The sequence below is a fragment of the Nothobranchius furzeri genome, chromosome 8 (genome assembly GCF_043380555.1).
Source record: "Nothobranchius furzeri strain GRZ-AD chromosome 8, NfurGRZ-RIMD1, whole genome shotgun sequence".
NCBI classification, from domain to species: domain Eukaryota; kingdom Metazoa; phylum Chordata; class Actinopteri; order Cyprinodontiformes; family Nothobranchiidae; genus Nothobranchius; species Nothobranchius furzeri.
In genome coordinates this window covers 57,489,181-57,510,446 of record NC_091748.1, presented here as the reverse complement: position 1 = coordinate 57,510,446, position 21,266 = coordinate 57,489,181, and the positions used below count along the sequence as shown (strand labels likewise).

General features: G+C 42.8%; 1 protein-coding gene across 1 annotated transcript in view; it reads left to right on the top strand.

The window, feature by feature from the left end:
- Positions 1-130: 130 nt before the first annotated feature.
- Positions 131-21,266, top strand: part of sin3b (SIN3 transcription regulator family member B) — a 29,778-nt gene continuing 8,642 nt past the window's right edge. Inside the window, exons 1-13 of the mRNA XM_015971313.3 lie at positions 131-443; positions 1,453-1,559; positions 3,455-3,608; positions 4,560-4,919; positions 5,799-5,954; positions 6,340-6,465; positions 7,893-7,982; positions 8,280-8,398; positions 8,623-8,836; positions 9,188-9,304; positions 9,427-9,665; positions 10,685-10,868; positions 19,629-20,505. Coding sequence (XP_015826799.3) covers positions 333-443; positions 1,453-1,559; positions 3,455-3,608; positions 4,560-4,919; positions 5,799-5,954; positions 6,340-6,465; positions 7,893-7,982; positions 8,280-8,398; positions 8,623-8,836; positions 9,188-9,304; positions 9,427-9,665; positions 10,685-10,868; positions 19,629-20,505 — 2,854 coding nt within the window. The 5' untranslated portion in view covers positions 131-332. The remainder of the gene's footprint in view (positions 444-1,452; positions 1,560-3,454; positions 3,609-4,559; positions 4,920-5,798; positions 5,955-6,339; positions 6,466-7,892; positions 7,983-8,279; positions 8,399-8,622; positions 8,837-9,187; positions 9,305-9,426; positions 9,666-10,684; positions 10,869-19,628; positions 20,506-21,266) is intronic.

Sequence of the window (21,266 nt, the reverse complement as noted above, 5' to 3'; positions counted from 1 at the left end):
AAAAAACGTTAAACGACAACCATTGTGTTCGAGCTTATTTCCCTACCGTTCGTGCTTCCGTCTGCTGAGTTCGCTGGTGATGTTCGGTCGCACTCTCGGCGAGTAGCAGCTTGTCAGTCATCACCCTCCACTCTGCCCGGGGTTCCCTGTTCTTTTCGCCTCTGTGTTGAGACTGTCCAGCCAGGCAAAGTAGGGTTGCTCGCTTGCTGGCAGGCAGGCTGGCTTCCCGACCGAGAGAGCAACGTTTGTCGCCTAGCCAACAACTGGAGGTAACATCGAAGCTTCCCTCGTAAGTTGTGGTAGCGGCTCTCGAGCCCCCTGCCGCCGGGATAATGGCGAAGATTCAGGCGCACAGCGCCGCGAAGCAAATAAACCAAATTCAAGACAAGCCTTACGTTATAACACAAAAGCAAGTGCAGCAGCAGCACTTCCAGAAGCTGAAGGTAAGAGGACAACGGACACGACAAGCGAAAAGTCTCAGTCACAACCATTTTGTTCGTCGGCTCATTTCAACGCATTAGATTTCTCCCCGCTCGAGAGTAGTGAAAGAAACGGCTGGCTAGCGATAGTTGGCTTAACTGGACAAATAAAAGTATTTCACACCTGAATTGTTCGACACTGACATGTAAGGTTAGACGTGGAAGCTGTTTTCCATTAATGAGTGTGCGAGTGACAGTCGAGTGACTCGGTTTGTAGTACTTTTCTTTTTTTTTTCATTTGCGCCATCAATGGTAGCTGCTGTGAGCAAACATAAAACGGCAGACCTCGGTTGTGGGAAGTTCCTCCTTGTTGGATTTTTTTCAGTCAGCTTGAACAAAGTGGGGGACATCAGCCAGGCCAACCAACAACGGCTACTTCAGTTGATTAGCAGCTTCATTTTACGTGTCTTTGTTGTCGCAGTGTGTTTTTAACCTGTCGTTTAGCTTTTGCCGATACGACACATTTGGCCGGGGACCAGCTGCGACTAAACGTATTGTGTAAAAATTGTATGCGGGTGGGTGTTAAGAGTGTTGGGGAGTATTCAGTTGACTGGCTGTGTTGGCTAATGTTAGCTACAACAACCCTCTTCAGATGTAGTCTGTTGGTGACAGTGCTTTGTGTGAACAGTTTTTTTTCCTCTCTCTTCGCTGTCTAAACTAGCTCGTTTGGTTTAGAGAGCTCCAGAGCAATCAACCAAAGCTGCAGAGGTTATTTATATTTAAATCTTTATCGTATGTAATTAAGCGAACACGTGCAGCTTGATCTGCAAATTGTTTTTTGATTAAAAAATATATTATTTACCATGATAGTGGATATTTACATTGTATAATTATAAGAGCCACGTTGTAAGTACTGTGGTGTAAGCAGGGAGCTGTCTCATCCAACGTCCGTCAAATTCATCTTCAACCATCAACAAGATGTAATCTGTTTGAGACTAATTATCCTTTTCTCTCTCTTTTTTTCTGTAATCAGGTTGAAGATGCCTTGTCGTATCTGGATCAAGTCAAAATTCGTTTTGCAAATGACCCAGGAATATACAACAAGTTTCTCGACATCATGAAAGAGTTCAAGTCTCAGAGGTATCTGTGATTATGTCTAAGCAGACTAAACGTTTGTATTAGTCACTCTTGATCAAAGCTGTTCAGAGTTGGACAATGTTCTTGATCTCAAACGTTTTCTTTGTTTTGACTAGAGGTCAACCGATATTGGTTTTTCTAATGCCAATGTCAGTGGCTGATGTGTATTGCAGATTTTTTTGGGCTGCTTTTCATGGCCAATATCCAGACATTTTCCACCTTTTCATGCTAGAATTTCACCATCGATTGATGCACAAAGTTCCTGAATCTGTTTTTGAACTCTTAATTTAACTAATTGTTAAATCTTTGTGTATTGCTCAGTGTTAAAGTCAGACACATAAAGTTAATTTGGAGTGTTTATTATGCAGATGTTATTACTGAATGTAAAAATACATTTAAATTTAATTCTGCAACCACACCGGGCTGCCCAAGGATGAGCCTGACTTTAAATCTGCTTTATTTAGGACAAATATCAGATGATGCCAACGTATAAAAAACAGTAAACGTTAATCTACCCCAAGTTTTGACACAGAAATAATGAACACCACTTTTTTGCTGTTCTTTAATCAACAATTCTTAGAGACAGGAATATTGTGACAAACTGACCACCACTGCAAAAAAAAAAAAAAAAAAAAAAAAACGCTAGTATAGTTTAAAACAAAAAGGTGGGAACAGATTTATAGTACAGTAGTAAAATTAAGTCCGTGAGCTCATTACTTGTCTAATTTTTTCCCTACCTTAACCATATTTCGAAATCACCAGTCTGTGCCTCTGTGTGGTGCTGGGTGGCACACACAACAGCTGTTCATAAATGCTATTTGTTTTCAAATTTGCCAGCTGGCATTTATAAACGTCTGCTAGTTTGGAAAATGATGGTCACAAATGCTGACTGCTGTTTCAGATGTCATTTAAGAAAACATTTAGAAGAAAAAATAAATGAACCACAGTGGCAAAAAGGAAACAATCATATTTTTTACTCCTTTGGTTCTTGGTAAAGGTTCAAAATAGGTCAGAAACTCAAACTAATTATCTGTTATATTATTGACAGACATGCGATATGTCATATAAGCAATTTGGTTCCCAGGAGATGCACAAGTGAAAATGACCCAGAGACATGCTTCTTTACATTACCCAACAATATATACCCAAATATTGGCGCAGTGGTTAGCACTGTTGCCTCGCAGCACGAAGGTCGCAGGTTCAAAACTCAGCTGCGGCCTTTCTGCGTGGAGTTGCGTGTTCTCCCCATGCATGCGTGGGTTTCCTCCGGGTACTCCGGTTTCCCCCACAGATCGCAACATGCCCTATAGGTTATAAATTGTAAGTCGCTTTGGATAAAAGCGTCTGCTAAATTAATAAACATAAACATATATTCCACAAAAGCATCATGATAATGTCTAAAGTCTTGCAACATTTGTACAAACTTCTCACAATCAAGCACTTGTGTCTGGGTCACTTTCATTTTAGAAGATTCTTAGTAGATCACATCGTAGATAAAAGCAGACAAACTTCCTCTTTTAAAAATTTTAATATATTTTTAATTAATTCAGACTGGTGAATCGTTGCTGTAAAACGAATGCTGACGTTGCCTTCACAACTCCCTGTTGTTGTCCTGTGAAAAAGGCAAATACTTTGAGCACACTCTTTGAACCACTTGATTACAGTTGTAGGTACGCCTGACTCGAAAGGAAAACCCTTTTATACAAGAATGACCTAATGACCTTGATAGAAGAATTTACTATATGTCGGTTGTGCAAAAGAGCTTTGAAGTGAGTGTTATTGCTTTGAAACTTAATATTTTAGAGCTTGTGTTCTAGATACCATCCTACTGGGTGGACAAGGTTAATTTTTAGTTATTTATCTGTGCTTTACTTTAAACTGTATATTTTTTTTAATAGCATTGACACACCAGGGGTTATAAACCGTGTGTCTCAACTCTTTCATGGACACCCTGACCTGGTCTTGGGCTTCAATGCCTTCCTGCCACCCGGTTATCGGATAGAGGTCCCAAAGAATGGGATGGCCTTCCTTCAGTCTCCGTTCTCCACACAAGTAAGAAAACCCTTTTCCTCTTCATGCTCCTCTTAGATTCAAAAAAGCGATTTTTTTATTTAATCATTTTCATCAGTCCATCAAAACCAATTCCTATCTTGGTGAGAGCTACTTGGTGTCACAGAACTTTTACATTCTTCAAAAGAACCTCTTGTGTTTGCGCCGCTCCAAATTTGATTCCAGTTGTCCGACTCAGGAAATGAGCTGAATTTTTTTTTTTAACAAAACACAGGAGTGAATTTGCCAGTTATGTGTTTAAAAGATATTCACAACTGAAGTTTAAATGTTTGCTGTATTTATTTTGCACAAACAAATATTTCCAAAGTGTGTTCCACTTAGCCGAATATTGCATTTGTGTGTGTTTCTGTTTGACATGATCTTTTGTCCTCTGCAACTTCAGTAGTATATTCATGACGTATTTTTCTGAGATGAAATATAACAGTGATTTAAAATAAAATGCAGTAATAACAAAAACAAATTACATTGAACCTAAAATTCAACGGATTTTTAAAGTTTGTAGGGAAATCACCATCAGTCTCTGGTTAGATGACCCGAGGCTCCAAAATGAGAAGTAGCTTCTGCTTTAGCAACTCCACCCAGACTGTTTTAATTCATGTTATGATGACGATGATGATGATGATGATGACATATACGTGTTGTTTATTTAGTTGAGCTTATTTGATCATCAGCATGAAAAGAAATGGATCACTTTGAATCTTTCTGGCATTATGGGGAGTTAGCATTTTCTATTTTGAAAAACAACCCCAAACCTGGAGCTAGATCCTTTCACTGGATAGTCTCTTTGCCAAGGATGAACACAATGCTGAGAGGCAGAAGGTTACTTGAGAATTAGTCATTTTCATTAAGGATACATTGTTACAGTTTCCATTGAGAGTGACGGAAATGTTTTTGACAAAACTCTTTTTCTATCTTCTGTGTCCATCTATTCAGGTGTCCCCAGGACAGCAGGGCAAGAGCCTGACTCCTTCAGTTGCAGCAACCTCCAGTACTGCTTCTGTTGTCCATGCTGAAGCTGGACCGGCCCAGACCAGTGAAGTCAAGGCAGCCTCATCAGATTCTATATCTTCAACTCCAACTGGACCTCCAGAACCCCCCAGCAGACTTTCTCTTCCCCTGACGAGCAGAGAGAGCCAGAATCAGGCCACCTCCTCATCCGTTTCTCCACCTGCTTCAGAGACGAGTCCTGTTGAGTTTGACAGTGCCATCAGCTACGTAAACAAGATTAAAAACCGTTTCCTCGACCACCCAGAGATTTATAGGTCTTTCCTCGAAATACTTCATACATACCAGGTACTGAAGAAACGATGTGGCAACATTTGATTTTGTAACTATTTGGGGATTATGTAGTTATTCATTGGCATCTTTTGTAATGGCTAATTTCATCTTAGTGGTTTTTACTGTGGTTCTAGTGTTAGTAAAATATATTGAAGCACTTTTATTCCAGGAAAGAATTGGTTTACTATTGCCTGCTTTGTGTTTTATTTACAATCATTTTTAAACAACATAAGTCATAGCTGGAGTCAAAGTTTGACAACAGTGTGTTAATTTCATTGTTTTGATGTTCTTATCTTATACACAGAGTAGCAAAGTTTTCCTTTTTACCTTATTTTGCCGAACAGAAAAACAATGTAACTAGAAAAAAACCCACCAAGGACATAACAAGGAGTGTTCATGTATTTAGGCTAATATTGTGTATGATTACTCAAACCAATACACTTATTTACCTTTATTAGTGAATAAAACCTGAACTTTACGGGCGATGGTGGCACAGGAGTTAAGTGTTCGCCCCGTAATCGGAAGGTTGCAATCTCTTGCTGTTGAGTCCTTGGGCAAGACACTTAACCCACCTTGCCCGCTTGTGTTCGGAGGGACCGGTGGTGCCTGTGTACGGCAGACTCGCCTCTGTCAGTGTGCCCCAGGGCAGCTGTGGCTACAATGTAGCTCATCACCATCAGGGTGTGAATTGGTGAATGACTGACTGTGTTGTAAAGCACCTTGGGGGGGAGGGTCCCAGGAATCTAGAAGGTGCTATATCAAATACAAGGCAAGGCAGCTTTATTTATACAGCACATTTCAAACACAGAGGCAATTCAATGTGCTTTACAATTAATAAAATACAGGCCATTTACTTTACAAATAAAAACAACCACACCCCTCCTGTGACTTCAGAAAGAGCAGCTTGAGGTGAAGGAGAGTCGAAGCAGTCGAGGCAGCAGTGGGATGACCGAGGATGAGGTCTTTTCCAAAGTTGCCAGTCTCTTCAAGGGACAAGAGGACCTACTTGCTGAGTTTGGACAGTTCCTGCCTGATGCCAAGAGGTCACTGGTAAGTTTAGGACATAAAATAATAAAATTAATAACTTTTGGCATATGTTGAAAAATCAGTTAGTCTATATTGGTGTAAAAGCTTTCATCAAACCTGGTTTTCACATTAAAATTATGTTTAAATACTATGTTGATTACTGTTCTTTCAAATGTTAAAAACAGTCTTCTGTTGGGCTTATTGAATGCAAAGGTTTGTTTATTTTTAGAAAGATTAAGTAAGAGTTTTCTTTTTAATTCATAACAGAACATCAGAAATCCTGACACTCTACTTTCCTGTGTTTGGACCAAATGCCCAAAGAAAATGTGTTTAAAATCGTAACTATTGTCCATGTTTCATTAAGAACACTGTTCTATCTTTGCTGATGTTTATTTTTCCTTTCTTCTAGTTCACAGGGAGTTCGCTGACTGGAGGGAAAGAGCAAGTGAAAAAATCAGAGGACGAGGACATGATTAACAAACAGAACAAAAAAAGGCCCAGGCCAACACTCATGCACATGTCCCCACTGCTAAAGGTACATTTGTACTTTCCTTGTGTCGATACAGTTAAAGTACACAACATTAGATGCTGAGAATAATACATTGTGTTTAGTCATGACTGAAGGCACATTTCTTATTTTTGATGTGGGATTCAGTAGATTGATCAACACCCCTGTAACTTACCTGCTGTAGACAGCAGTCAAACGTGGGACAAGCAGATAGAAGTTCTCCTCAAAAAGTCAAGCCAACAGCTTGTTCTAAAGCCGACTTCTGACTTTTTAAACAACTTAAATCACAAGTCCTCCAGTAAAAATAATGGCTTCAAATGTTGCTGGAAAACCTCCATTAACATTTGAAATCACTCATGTTTACCAACACACTATTATTTTTTCCAGCTTTATGCTGATATCAGGCTGGTTTTCCTCTTTCACATTGTGATTTAGCCACATTTGTAATGAAATACTGGAATCATATACGTGAAAATCAATTATATATAAAAAATGTGTGTGTATATATATATATATATATATATATATATATATATATATAAATATAAAGCTATAGAGATGTGCGTAGGTATATTCATGTGTGTATGTATATGTAGTGGATACGTGTGTATGTCTATATGGATATGTATGGATGAAATATGTGCGAGCATATGGGCATGCAATGCACTTTAATGTATATATGTATATAAATGTGCAAAAATTCTTTTGCTTTTTGAATTTGTATCATTACTACTAATTTTCTCTTTCTTCTTTACAAATTGAACTCAAGTCAGCTAACCAGTCGAGCAATTACTTTGTATAGGCTAATTTATAATTTGTTATTTCATTGTAAAAATGTAATTTTAGTTAAAAAGGGACAGATAACATACGTTTTCTTCTTTCTGTTCCCTTTTCATTTTCTTGGTTTGAGAAACCTCAATTTATTGGTTAGCATTTTTTTTCTATTTTAATAATAAATGGGCTGCATGGTGGTGCAGTTGTTAGCACTGTTGCCTCGCAGCACGAAGGTTGCAGGTTTGAAACTCGGCTGCGGCCTTTCTGCGTGGAGTTGCGTGTTCTCCCCATGCATGCGTGGGTTTCCTCTGGGTTCTCCAGTTTCCCCCACAGATCACAACATGCCCTATAGGTTATAAATTGTAAGTCGCTTTGGATAAAAGCATCTGCCAAATAAATAAACATAAACATAAATGAAATAAATATAAAAAAGAAAATACATTTGTATCCCTCCATGTTTTCTCTGCTAAACATTTAGAAGAAGCTGCGCTTGTGAATGCAGCAACAGAACTCTTTCATTGATATTTATTTTGTCTGCCTGACCTAAAGTTCTGTTATAGAACTGTCTGCTTTAGACAGTTTCCCAACTTAAAATGATAAGTTGTACAAAATGTTTTACCTATGATCATTTAAAAAACTCATATTATTTATTTATATATATATTAATTTTTTTTTTCCAGAAAAAAATGAGGTATTCTTGTACCAAAGATCAGTCCTTTGCTTCCGTTGGCAAACATGGTGTCTTAAGAGAATTCTCCTTCTTTGATAAGGTGAGGAATCGATTTTTAAAATGTTAATTTTGTTTCTTGTTAAAGAGCAAGTTCACTGAGAAAACATTTTTTACTTTGTTTTTAGAAATACTATTGGTCATTCTAACACTCTAGGCTGAACATGAAAATGCTGTAAATTAGTACAATTGGTGTTCATGGACTCACTCACTGGCTCATGATGGGGAAGGCTGTTGTGAACTTATTTAGGTCTTCTGCCTCCATGTTTCTTTATGTTTTTATTTCGACTGTATTTTGTCAATTGTCTGATGTGATTATCGTTTCAAATCACTTGTTCAGGTTCGTCGCCTGTTTAAAAGCCAGGAAGTGTATGAGAACTTTCTGCGCTGCATCGCCTTGTTCAACCAGGAAGTAGTTTCAGGGGCCGAGTTGCTGCAACTAGTGACTCCTTTTCTGGGGTGAGTGGACGGACAGATGAATAAATACGTACAGCAGCTAAATGGGAAGGTTATTCAGTCATCTGTAAACTTGATTTCAAAGCGTTAGGAAATACTAATGTTATAGTAGTAAAACAGATCATCTGTATTGCATCTAAATTATTTTACGAGTAAACATTTGGTTATTGATCAGCTGGTTCACTTCTAACTTATCTGTCACTACGATTTCATGAATCTTCTTACAGGAAGTTTCCTGAGCTGTACACACAGTTCAAGTCATTTCTGGGGGACAAAGAGCTCTCTCATGCTGTGTCAGGGCTGTCGGATCGTTACATGGAAGGGGGAGGAGGCAGGGAGGTGGATTATGCTTCTTGCAAGCGCCTGGGGTCCAGCTATAGAGCATTGCCCAAAACCTATCAGCAGCCAAAATGCAGTGGGCGCACTGCCCTTTGCAAAGAAGTATGTATCTGACTATTTAACCTATTTGGATTTGTTTATTTGTTTTATTAAAGGGATTTTCTTTTCTGTTTCTTAAAAGCTGATTTGTTCTGTTTTGTTTTTGTTTGTTTATTTTTTTTACTGAACGTTATTGCATTTTTTGTGTAGTACTGAAACCTGTAGATCAGTGAAACTAATATCAATGACAAAGTCAAGCTGCACAAAACACAAGTAAACACTAAACAGAATGCTATTTATCAGACTGTCTACCCATGGCAAATGAAGAAATGTTCTGCTGTCCAATATTTTTTAGAAGAAAGCTTGTATTGTTGAAGACAGATTGGTGGCATCTTCTATTCTGTCTGTGTGAAGGTATTGAATGACACCTGGGTGTCATTCCCCTCTTGGTCAGAGGACTCCACTTTTGTTAGCTCCAAGAAAACTCCATACGAGGAACAGCTGCATCGTTGTGAGGATGAAAGATTTGAGGTATACACATTCCAGGAATGATTTTCTGTTTAGTTGTTATGTGTTCCACGTGTTTGTGTCCTGGCTGTGCCTAAAAAACATGGCACTCTAACATGTGGTAAATGACCCTGTAAAACTTGTAGTTGGATGTTGTTCTGGAGACAAACTTGGCCACCATCAGGGTGTTGGAGAGCGTACAGAAGAAGCTGTCTCGCCTGTCACCAGAGGACCAGGACAGATTCAGATTAGACGACTGCCTGGGCGGCACCTCCGAGGTCATCCAGCGCCGTGCTGTGTATCGTATCTATGGCGACAAAGCTCCTGAGATCATTGAGGGACTGAAAAGGAGTCCCGCCACGGCTGTGCCTGTGGTGCTGAAGAGGTAAGGTTTTTCATTTTCTGTCTTTATGTAGAGTACGTTTCACTAGTCTTGTTAACTTGCACCTCACCGTTTTCTGCAGTAATACAGCTTTTAAATATGCACACATTAACTTTGAAGGAACACAGTGAGTTTACATGTGCATCAGAAACCGAACTATTGCCTTAAGTAGACTAATGATGTTTGTTTCAACTGCATGTAAACAAGTTTGTCTTGCTGAAGGCGAACAGGTTCTAATCGTGCTAAAGCTCCTAGATAATGCGGTAGGAAACAAACTTCATCTGCTTGCAAACAGCTCAGTTGAGCTGATACCAGTTTCTTCAGGAAGTGATGAAACCGTGGAAGCGGTTTTCTGATACGATCATTGCCACAAAGTAGGGCTGAAACTAATCATCGAATGGTTCGATTAATTAAATTCCTCGAATCTTTTTTTTTTACTCAAAGATTCAAAGCTTCGTTAAATGTGCCCCCCACAGTCTGAACACATTTTACTGGAGCACAGTTTGGTAATCTTAGGTGCCGTAGAGGAAAGTAGAGAAACCAGCAAAGACACAAACCATTGTAAAAGGTAGAAACAGTCCGTTTGGGATCAAGAGTTGAACTACAGGCAGATAGGCTAATGCTACCGAGTAGCATGTTCACGATCAAGGGGGGTTCTGAAAGTACACGATGGTTGTGAATGACTAAAATCTACAAGCGGAAGAAAAATCCCCAGCATTCCATTTATTTGTGGATGTCTGCAGATCTGCAGCATCTACCTGGAGTCTGGGTTGTTGCCACAAATCTGCTACACACACTGCAGCAGAACTGTGGCAAGCAGTTGTAGCATGTAATTCACAAACACGTCTGTCTTTGAATACAACTTATACTGCATTATGTTGCCAACCCGTACATAATAAAATGGATATGCCACAGTTACTCAGTTTGTTTTGATACATGGACTGCAGTAACCAAATTTGACCTCAGGATATTATTCTTACTTCATGCACCTTTTAAGTTTATTAAAGCTATTCTTTCTTTAGATTAAAAGCCAAGGAGGAGGAGTGGCGAGAGGCCCAGCAGGGTTTCAATAAGATATGGAGAGAGCAGTATGAGAAGGCCTACCTGAAGTCCCTCGACCACCAAGGGGTCAACTTCAAACAGAATGACATGAAGGCCCTGAGGTCCAAGAGTCTCCTCAATGAGATTGAAAGCATCTATGATGAGGTAAAACTTCTTAGATCCTAAAAAATGATGAAAATATAATGATGAATGAAGCCTGAATTGATATTAGTTCATTTAATGACTCATCTATTACACCGTTTATGTTTGAAACATGAGTTTAATGTATGGCTTATTTAGTGTAATTAAAATTGAATGCTTTGTAAACTTGAATTGATCAATTTTTATGCTGAAAAGTAATGCTGACAAAGTCTTGCCTTAAGTGTACATCAACAAATGGTGTTTGTTTAGAATGAAATCCTGATCCAGTTGATTTCAAGTTGGATCTGAATTTGTCTTCTGCATAAATTAAAAATTAAACTTGCATTCTCATTCTTAGGTTTCGTTACAGATATTGAGATGATAATCACATCTCACCTCTCCTGCACACTGGGAGCATCAGCAGAGTGAAACGGCACTGCTTCAATTAGAATATATTATAGTTTATGGAGTGTAACAAACCAGCTGCAACACTGCAATTTTCAGACATGTTCCCAAAGTAGCGTGCCGCAAAATATAGAATCAGATTCTATTTTTGCCACAAGCCGCTTCTTGGATGCATCAATTACCGCAGTTAACATAGAGCTAGACAGGAAATTGCGCACACTTCGGGTGTAAAATTCCCAGTAAAAAAAAAAAAAGTATTGCATATGACATGACATCAAACAGCGATAACGTGATTTCCTTCTTTTTGGTTTACTGGCGCATTGGCATAAACAAACCGTAACCTTTGAAGTCTCAAGGGATTTTGTGATCTTATGAGTTCAGCGAGGAGCACGGCAGAGAAGCCGCTTCGCTGTCGAGTCTTTCCCGGTGTGCACTCGAGTGCAGTGATTGTCGTGAGTAAACCGTTCCGCTGCCGTCCTGCGCTGCTGATGCTTTCAGTGTGCAGCTGGGTAAATGGAGCAGGGCTTGGCAACGAAATTTGGACTGGATTCAGATTTGTGTGGTTTGTCTGCCGCTCCACAAAAGGTTCCAAATCACAGCATAGCTCCAGAAGGATCTCCTTCAAAAGATCAGTGCGCGTCACCTCCAGAGCACACACTCTGCCAAATCCTCCAATAACACAGATCAGCCATGCTACAATGTCAGATTCCCGTCTGTCAAAGGTGGTTTTAGCACCAATTATGCGAAAAGGCACCTTTTCTACCGAAATAATTATTTATTGGGTAAAAGGAACGTATGGATGACTGAGACCCTCAGTATTGTGGTTCCTTCATTCTACCACTAGATGCTGTTCGTAAGCATGGTCTTTTTTATTGATTTTATATTTAAGAAAATTTCCACGCACAACTACTAAATCAAGAATTCCACACAATGCATATTTTAGTTCCTACGCACAATATACGCACATATCTGAATGTGAGTACGGTTGATAAATGAGGGCCTTGGTTTTGGTCTTGTTTGGGAAATGTTTAGTCACTTAATGCTTAATGTGCAGCAGTAAGTCCTCTATGTGTGTGTGTATGTGTGTATATATATATTATATATATATATATATATATATATATAGATATATATTCGAAGGATCTTTCATGGCGGTTAAAACGAAGAGTCGGAGTACCCGGCCCGGAGGGTTACCGGGGTCCCACCCTGGAGCCAGGCCTGGGGTTGGGGCCCGTGAGCGAGCGCCTGGTGGCCGGGCTTTCGCCCATGGGGCCCGGCCGGGCCCAGCCCGAACCGGATACATGGGCTCGTCCAACTGTGGACCCACCACCCGCAGGAGGAACATGAAGGGTCCGGTGCAATGCGAATCGGGTGGCAGACCAAGGCGGGAGCCTTGGCGGTCCAATCCCCGGACAAGAAAACTAGTTTTTGGGACATGGAACGTCACCTCGCTGGCGGGGAAGGAGCCGGAGCTTGTGGCAGAGGTTGAGCGGTACCGGCTAGATATAGTCGGACTCACCTCGACACATTGCATTGGCTCTGGAACCCGAGACCTGGAGAGGGGTTGGACACTCTATTTTGCTGGAGTTGCTCCGGGTGAGAGGCGGAGGGCTGGGGTTGGCTTTTTGTTAGCCCCGAGACTCTCTGCCTGTGTGTTGGGGTTTACCCCGGGGGACAAGAGGGTAGCTTCCTTGCGCCTTCGGGTCGGGGAACGGGTCCTGACTGTTGTTTGTGCTTATGGGCCAAATATCAGTTCAGAGTACCCACCCTTTTTGGAGTCCCTGGGACGAGTGCTAGATAGTGCTCCATCAGGGGACTCCATTGTCCTGCTGGGGGACTTCAATGCTCACGTGGGCAATGACAGCTTGACCTGGAGGGGTGTGATTGGGAGGAACGGCCCACCTAATCTGAACTCGAGTGGTGTTTTGTTATTGGACTTCTGTGCAAGCCGCAGTTTGGCCATAACGAACACCATGTTCGAACATAAGGATGCCCACCGGTACACTTGGTACCAGGGCAGCCTAGGTCACAGGTCGATGATAGATTTTGTAGTCGTATCATCTGACCTGCGGCCGTATGTTTTGGACACCCGAGTGAAGAGAGGGGCGGAGCTGTCAACTGATCACCACCTGGTGGTGAGTTGGATCAGATGGCAAGGGAACATGCCGCGTAGACCTGGCAGACCCAAACGCATAGTGAGGGTCTGCTGGGAACGCCTGGCAGAAGAACCTGTCAAGACGGTCTTCAACTCCCACCTCCGGCAGAGCTTTGACCACGTCCCGAGAGCAGTGGGGGACATTGAGTCCGAGTGGGCCTTGTTCCACTCTGCAATTGTCGAGGCGGCTGTTGCTAGCTGTGGTCGTAAGGTGGCCGGTGCCAGTCGTGGTGGCAACCCCCGTACCCGCTGGTGGACACCAGAGGTTCGGGGAGCCGTCAGGCTGAAGAAGGAGGCCTACAGGGCGTGGCTGGTCTGTGGGTCTCCGGAGGCAGCAGACAGGTACCGGATAGCCAAGCGGGGTGCAGCAGTGGCAGTTGCCGAGGCAAAATCTCGGGCGTGGGAGGAGTTTGGTGAGGCCATGGAAAAAGACTATCGATCGGCTCCAAAGAGGTTCTGGCAAACTGTCCGGCGCCTCAGGAGAGGAAGGCAGCAACTCGCTCACACTGTTTACAGTGGGGATGGGGAGCTGCTGACGTCAACTGAGGCTATAGTCGGACGGTGGAAGGAATACTTTGAGGAGCTCCTCAATCCCACCAATGCGCATTCCGAGGAGGAACCAGAGCTGGGAGGCCTGGGGATGGACTGTCCGATCTCGGGGGCAGAAGTTGCTGAGGTAGTCAAACAACTACACAGCGGCGGAGCCCCGGGGGCGGATGAGGTTCGTCCTGGGTATCTCAAGGCTATGGATGTTGTAGGGCTGTCATGGTTGACACGTCTCTACAACATTGCGTGGTCATCGGGGGGCAGTTCCTAGGGAGTGGCAGACCGGGGTGGTGGTCCCCATCTTTAAGAAGGGTGACCTGAGGGTGTGTTCCAACAGGGGGATCACACTCCTCAGCCTCCCTGGAAAGGTCTACGCCAAGGTACTGGAGAGGAGGGTCCGATCGATAGTTGAATCTCAGATAGAGGAGGAGCAATGTGGTTTTCGTCCTGGCCGTGGAACTGTGGACCAGCTCTATACCCTTGCAAGGGTGATGGAGGGGGCATGGGAGTTTGCCCAACCAATCCACATGTGCTTTGTGGATTTGGAGAAGGCTTATGACCGTGTCCCCAGGGGCACCCTGTGGGGGACGCTCCAGGAGTATGGGGTGGGTGGCTTTCTGTTAAGGGCCATTCAGTCCCTTTACCAGAGGAGCGTGAGTTTGGTCCGCATAGCCGGTAGTAAGTCGGACCTGTTCCCAGTGAGGGTTGGACTCCGCCAGGGCTGCCCTTTGTCACCGGTTCTGTTCATCACTTTTATGGACAGAATTTCTAGACGCAGCCGTGGTGTGGAGTGTGTCGAGTTTGGTGGCAGGAGAATCTCGTCTCTGCTTTTTGCGGATGATGTGGTCCTCCTAGCTTCATCCAGCTCTGACCTTCAGCTCTTGCTGGGTAGGTTCGCGGCCGAATGTGAAGCGGCTGGGATGAGGATCAGCACCTCCAAATCTGAGACCATGGTTCTCGACCGGAAAAGGGTGGCTTGCCACCTCCGGGTCGGGGGAGAGGTCCTACCTCAAGTGGAGGAGTTTAAGTATCTCGGGGTCTTGTTCACGAGTGAGGGTAGGAGGGATCGGGAGACCGACAGGCGGATTGGTTCGGCGTCTGCAGTGATGCGAACGCTGAGCCGATCTGTCGTGGGGAAGAGGGAGCTGAGCCAGAAAGCCAGGCTCTCGATTTACCGGTCGATCTACGTCCCAATCCTCACCTATGGTCATGAGCTTTGGGTAATGACCGAAAGAACGAGATCGCGGATACAAGCGGCCGAAATGAGTTTCCTCCGTAGGGTGGCCGGGCTCAGCCTTAGAGATAGGGTGAGGAGCTCGGACATTCGGGAGGGACTCGGAGTAGAACCGCTGCTCCTCCGGATCGAAAGGAGCCAGTTGAGGTGGTTTGGGCATCTGGTCAGGATGCCTCCTGGACGCCTCCCCGGGGAGGTGTTTCGGGCATGTCCTGCCGGCAGAAGGCCCCCGGGTCGACCCAGGACACGTTGGAGAGGTTACATCTCCAATCTGGTCCGGGAACGCCTTGGGGTCCTGCTGGAGGAGCTGGTGGACAAGGCCGGGGAGAGGACGGCCTGGAGCTCCCTAATTGGGATGCTGCCCCCGCGACCGGATAAGCGGAGGAAGACGAGACGAAGATATATATATATACCCAGTGTATATATTAGGGCTGCAACAACGAATCGATAAATTCGATGAAAATCGATTACTAAAAGCGTTGGCAACGAATTGCGTCATCGATTCGTTGTGTTGTGCAACTCTTCCAAAAGCCCCCTCCCCTCCCGCCCGCCGTTGCGCGCAGACCGGTGGAGAGCCGGCAGGTGTTTGTAAGAGGAACATGGCAGAAGCAGCGAGACTCCAAAAAAGTAAAAACTTCTAAAGTTTGGGAGCATTTTCAGTTAAATCAGGCGAAGACATTCAACGTTTGTAGGTCAGACAGCATGGCACGGGGATACTACGGTGATGATGCAGCGTCTTAAACGCAAGCATGTCAGAATCATCAGCGAGGAAGGAGAGAGCTCGGTGTCCGGGTAAGTTAAAAACTTTTCAAAAGTGATTCATCCAAGCCCCGGATTATTACACAGGCTAGACATGCCCTAAGCTCGTAAAAAAAAGTCCATAAAATTGTAAGCGCGACGCTATTAGATATGCGGGGGGGGGGGGGGACTCGCGCCGCTGCGAACCGGTTCCGCCGTCACATTCCTGCAGAAACTGGTTGATCACACCGGGGCCAGACTACTAACATGTGGTTTTACAACCGCAATGTCCTCAGAAGCGAAAACGCTTTTAAAAGGGAGGGAGGAGTCCTAACTTGCTGCAGGCGTGTTGTGTGAGAGTGCAGTTATATACTGGTTAATATATTTTTGGGTTCAGTTGCTTTCATGTGGCCTAATGTGAGTCTGTTTGGGATCATTGGAATGATCAGCAGCATTTCTTGATGTGACTTTATGGCAGTTGCCCAGGGCATCATCACAAGGAGGATGGCATTCATTTACTTTTGTTTTATTTGGTATTTTTTCAGTCATTTTTGGAAATAGTGATCAATTTTGATTAATTCACAGCCTATGTTTAATTACATTTAAAAATTAGTTGTTTGACATCCCCAGTTATAATAAATGTCTACGGATGAGATCAAACAAAACAGATGAGAATTGCCCTTAAAGAGCAAGTCACCCCCAAATAAACTTTTTTTTTTGCTGATAAACTAAATAAACGAGTGTCTAATCGTGCTGCAGACACGTGTCGTCAATAATTTGGCACTTCAGTGCATCTTAGTTCAAATTTAAATATTCTGCCTAAAACTGGCAGTGTTGTGCCGTTGTCAGGTAAAAACTCTGCACTGTATTTTAATTTAAATCTGCCACCGCTATTGGCTAAGAAGTATGATATGATGTAAACTGGTACATTATGATGTCACAATGCTGTCATGAGCCTGAGTGTGTGTGTATTTGTTAGCGGCTCCGCCCTCTCGGTCTGCCAGGCAACAGCATGTGTTGCATTTTTCAAACATAAAGCAGGAGTGGAGTTAGTCTCTGGTAGGGGTTGACTTGCTCTTTAAGCTGTTTAACTTGGACCAAGCATTTTAGGTCACAGATAGGTGTAGCTTAGGGTCTCTGTCTATACACCTTATAAGACAATTTAGGTGATGGCATGTTGTTTTTCTGCTATTGAACTGTTTTCTAATAATGCTGTGTTTAATAAAGTGAAGGAAGGAGAAAAATAACGTTTCCCTAGCAGTTTTTAAAAATGTCCCTATGTAATCCGATTAATCGATTAATCGTGTCGAGACCCCATCCGATTAATCGATTATCCAAATAATCGTTTGTTGCAGCCCTAGTATATATATATACCCAGTGTATATATATATATATATATATATATATATATATATACATGCATACAAATAAATAAACAAAAACAGAACCCTCTTTTATTTTATGTCATTCTTCAAACCATATATTTGTATTACACACTCGCCTAAAGGATTATTAGGAACACCTGTTCAACTTCTCCTTAATGCCATTATCTAATCAACCAATCACATGGCAGTTGCTTCAATGCATTTAGGGGTGTGGTCCTGGTCAAGACAATCTCCTGAACCCCAAACTGAATGTCAGAATGGGAAAGAAAGGTGATTAAGCAATTTTGAGCGTGGCATGGTTGTTGGTGCCAGATGGGCCGGTCTGAGTATTTCACAATCTGCTCAGTTACTGGGATTTTCACGCACAACCATTTCTAGGGTTTACAAAGAATGGTGTGAAAAAGGAAAAACATCCAGTATGTGGTAGTCCTCTGGGCGAAAGTGCCTTGTTGATGCTAGAGGTCAGAGGAGAATGGACCGACTGATTCAAGCTGATAGAAGAACAACTTCGACTGAAATAACCACTCGTTACAACCGAGGAATGCAGCAAAGCATTTGTGAAGCCACATCACGCACAACCTTGAGGTGGATGGGCTACAACAGCAGAAGACTCCACCGGGTACCACTCATCTCCACTACAAATAGGAGAAAGAGGCTACAATTTGCACAAGCTCACCAAAATTGGACAGTTGAAGACTAGAAAAATGTTGCCTGGTCTGATGAGTCTCGATTTCTGTTGAGACATTCAAATGGTAGAGTCAGAATTTGGCATAGACAGAATGAGAACATGGATCCATCATGCCTTGTTACCACTGTGCAGGCTGGTGGTGGTGAAATGGTGTGGGGGTGTGTTATTGGCACAGTTTAGTGCCAACAAAACACCAAGTTTAGAGCCAGTTGGGCATGGTTTAAATGCCACGGGCTACCTGAGCATTGTTTCTGGCCATGTTCATCCCTTCATGACCACCATGTATCCATTCTCTGATGGCTACTTCCAGCAGGATAATGCACCATGTCATAAAGCTCCAATAATTTCAAATTGGTTTCTCGAACATGACAATGAGTTCACTGTACTACAACGGCCCCCACAGTCACCAGATCTCAACCCGATAGAGCATCTTTGGGATGTGGTGGAACGGGAGCTTCGTGCCCTGGATGTGCATCCCACAAATCTCCATCAACTGCAAGATGCTTTCCTATTAATATGGACCAATATTTCTAAAGAATGCTTTCAGCACCTTGTTGAATCAACGCCACAAAGAATTAAGGCAGTTCTGAAGGTGAAAGGGGGCCCCACATAGACACCATTCATGCTGCTTCTTGTTGACAATATCTAAGCTAACATTCCATCTACTGGGTACAGTGAGAAGGATGTTGCTAGCTAGTTAGTCCTGTAAAATATGGCATCTATGTGTGCAAAAAAAGATTATTCCTGATCTTTTTTGACCATTTGGACAGAAGACTGGTTTTTGTGGAGCAAAAAAAAGGAGAGAAGGCTGAATCAATCGCAGGTACCGTATAAGAGCTGAGAAGCAAGAAAGTACTCAAATTTTTACGGCTGCTAAACATCATAGAACTGAAGCAAGTTTTCACATTGCACACTGTACTAAACACAGAAAGCCATTTACAGATGGAGACTTATAACCTCAGACATGTTTTTATGGGCTTGGATGAAGAGTGTCCTCAGCGCCTCCCGTAGCTGCCTGACTGCTGGACATTTAGAGCTGGGTACTTCTTAAAGTTAATAAGTGTAATCCCCAGATAACTGAACTGGCAAATGCAAAACTGGGGTAGGAATCTCAATAACATGTTTGTCCCTGTAATAACTTATGTTGGTTAGTTTTATTTTTTCATATTGTTGTGAAGAGTCCATAAATACCTGTTGCATTTCTTATGGTTGATTGGTGGTGTTTTTGAAAATTTCTGATCTGCTATTTGCCAACATCTATCAACAAATGTAGTTCAGTGAAGTTCTATTACCAGCCCAATAGTGGATCGAACTGTAAAATTTTACAGTATATGGTATGAAACTGTTGATACGCAGCATTATTAAATTTCTTCTTAATGCAACAGTTCAAATAGCTCTCATCGTCAGAAAGGTTGCCGACCCCTGAAACGGAGCATTGATCGTTCTTGGCAGCCAGTTGCTTCTAGGCTCTAAGATGAGTGTTGTGTGATTCAAATTAATGATGGTTCTGCATTACCGAAAGAGTTTGTACCATTTATTCATCTCATTTCATGCTGTTTTCTTGGTGCACATCACTTCATCTGAAGCAAGATTTTCTTCTAAGTTTAAATCCTATGTGTTTGTGTTATTTCAGCGTCAGGAGCAGAGCACAGAAGAAGGTGGTGTTGGCCATCAAGGTCGTAACAGCTCTGGCTCTACCTCATCCAGTGAACCTCACATGATGTTTACATATGAAGACAAGCAGATCCTTGAAGACGCTGCCTCCCTCATCATCTACCATGTCAAACGTCAGCCTACCATCCATAAGGATGACAAAGACCACATCAAGCGTATCATTCAACACTTTGTTCCGGATCTGTTCTTCGCTCGCCGCGGTGAGCTCAGTGACACAGAAGAATGGACAGATGAGGAGGCTGAGCTGGAGGAAGGAGGTGAAAGAGGAGGAGCTGCACCATCTGTAGCTGTAGGAGCAGCAGCAGGAGGAAATGGTAATTCAGACAATTCATCTGGAGGAGTAGTGGCCACAGGAAGTCAAACTCAACCACAGGTGGCCCTGACCCACCCATTGCAGCAGCAACAACTACAGCAGCAACTCAATGGTGAGCCCAGAAGACGACGCTGCAGCCCATCACAGCCTGGAGAAACCGAACCCTCTGCCATCCCTGGTGACATGAGCCAGCCTGCAGGGACTACCGCACCCACACCAGGCTCTTTACCCATGGAGACTGGCTCCGGTGTGGCTGGGGAGAAAGTGGACCTCCGTGACCCTGAAGCAGAACACCAAAAGGAGCTGGATGGAGTCTACAACCTTTTTTTTGTCAACAACAACTGGTATTTCTTTTTGCGGTTGCACCAAACTCTTTGTTCACGATTGCTGCGCGTTTACCGACAAGCTGAGCAGCAGCTGCTGGAGCACCGAGCAGAGCAGAGCAGAGAGAGGCTGCTGATGGCAGAAGGAAGGAGGGAGAAGGCGTGTGACCTGGCCATGGAGCTTCGCCTCAAGCAGCCCAGTAAGTTTCAGCTGCCTTAGCAATGCAAAACATAGTAGAGGAACAATTCCAACTGAAACTGAAAAATAAGTATTGAGGTGTTTAAAATCTTGTAGGAAAAGTTTAGAGATTACAGCACACATGCATAACCCTAACACTAACCAAATGTCACAGTGAGAGAACTTTTACATACTTTTAATTCAAATGGGTTAACTATGCGCAGTAATTCCTATTGATGAAAAGATGAATATTTGTTGTCTGCAGATTTTGATTTAGGCAGTTTTTTTGTAAAATTTAAAGGAATTTTTGAAGTTTTTCTGATCAGCTGCCGTCTAAGGATGTTCTGATAGTTCAGTGGTTGTTTTAAAGCTTTGATCTAAATCATCATAATAATTTGCCATAAATCAGTTACCATATATCACTGAGCAGGAAGGTTTGTTGGCTATTTTTGAACTTTTATATCACTAACAATTTAGCATAAACATATCTAATCAATAAAAGATCACCTTCATGAGGAAGACTTGTTGGAAAACACAGCTGTCAACTGAATCATTTTTCTGTTGGGATTTTTTGACCCACTCTCTTTCCAAAACAGTCCTAAGCAAAGAATGGCAAGCAGCGTTACATTTAGAGGATGGTTGATTAAAATTCATGGTGGTTAGCTCCATAGTTGGACAGAGGATGACATCAGCTCCATCATTCTGAGTCTGTTTTTAATTAACCTGTCTATAAATATACTAAATAATCCAGCATTATAGTCAGCTTTCTTAAACTATGACTTA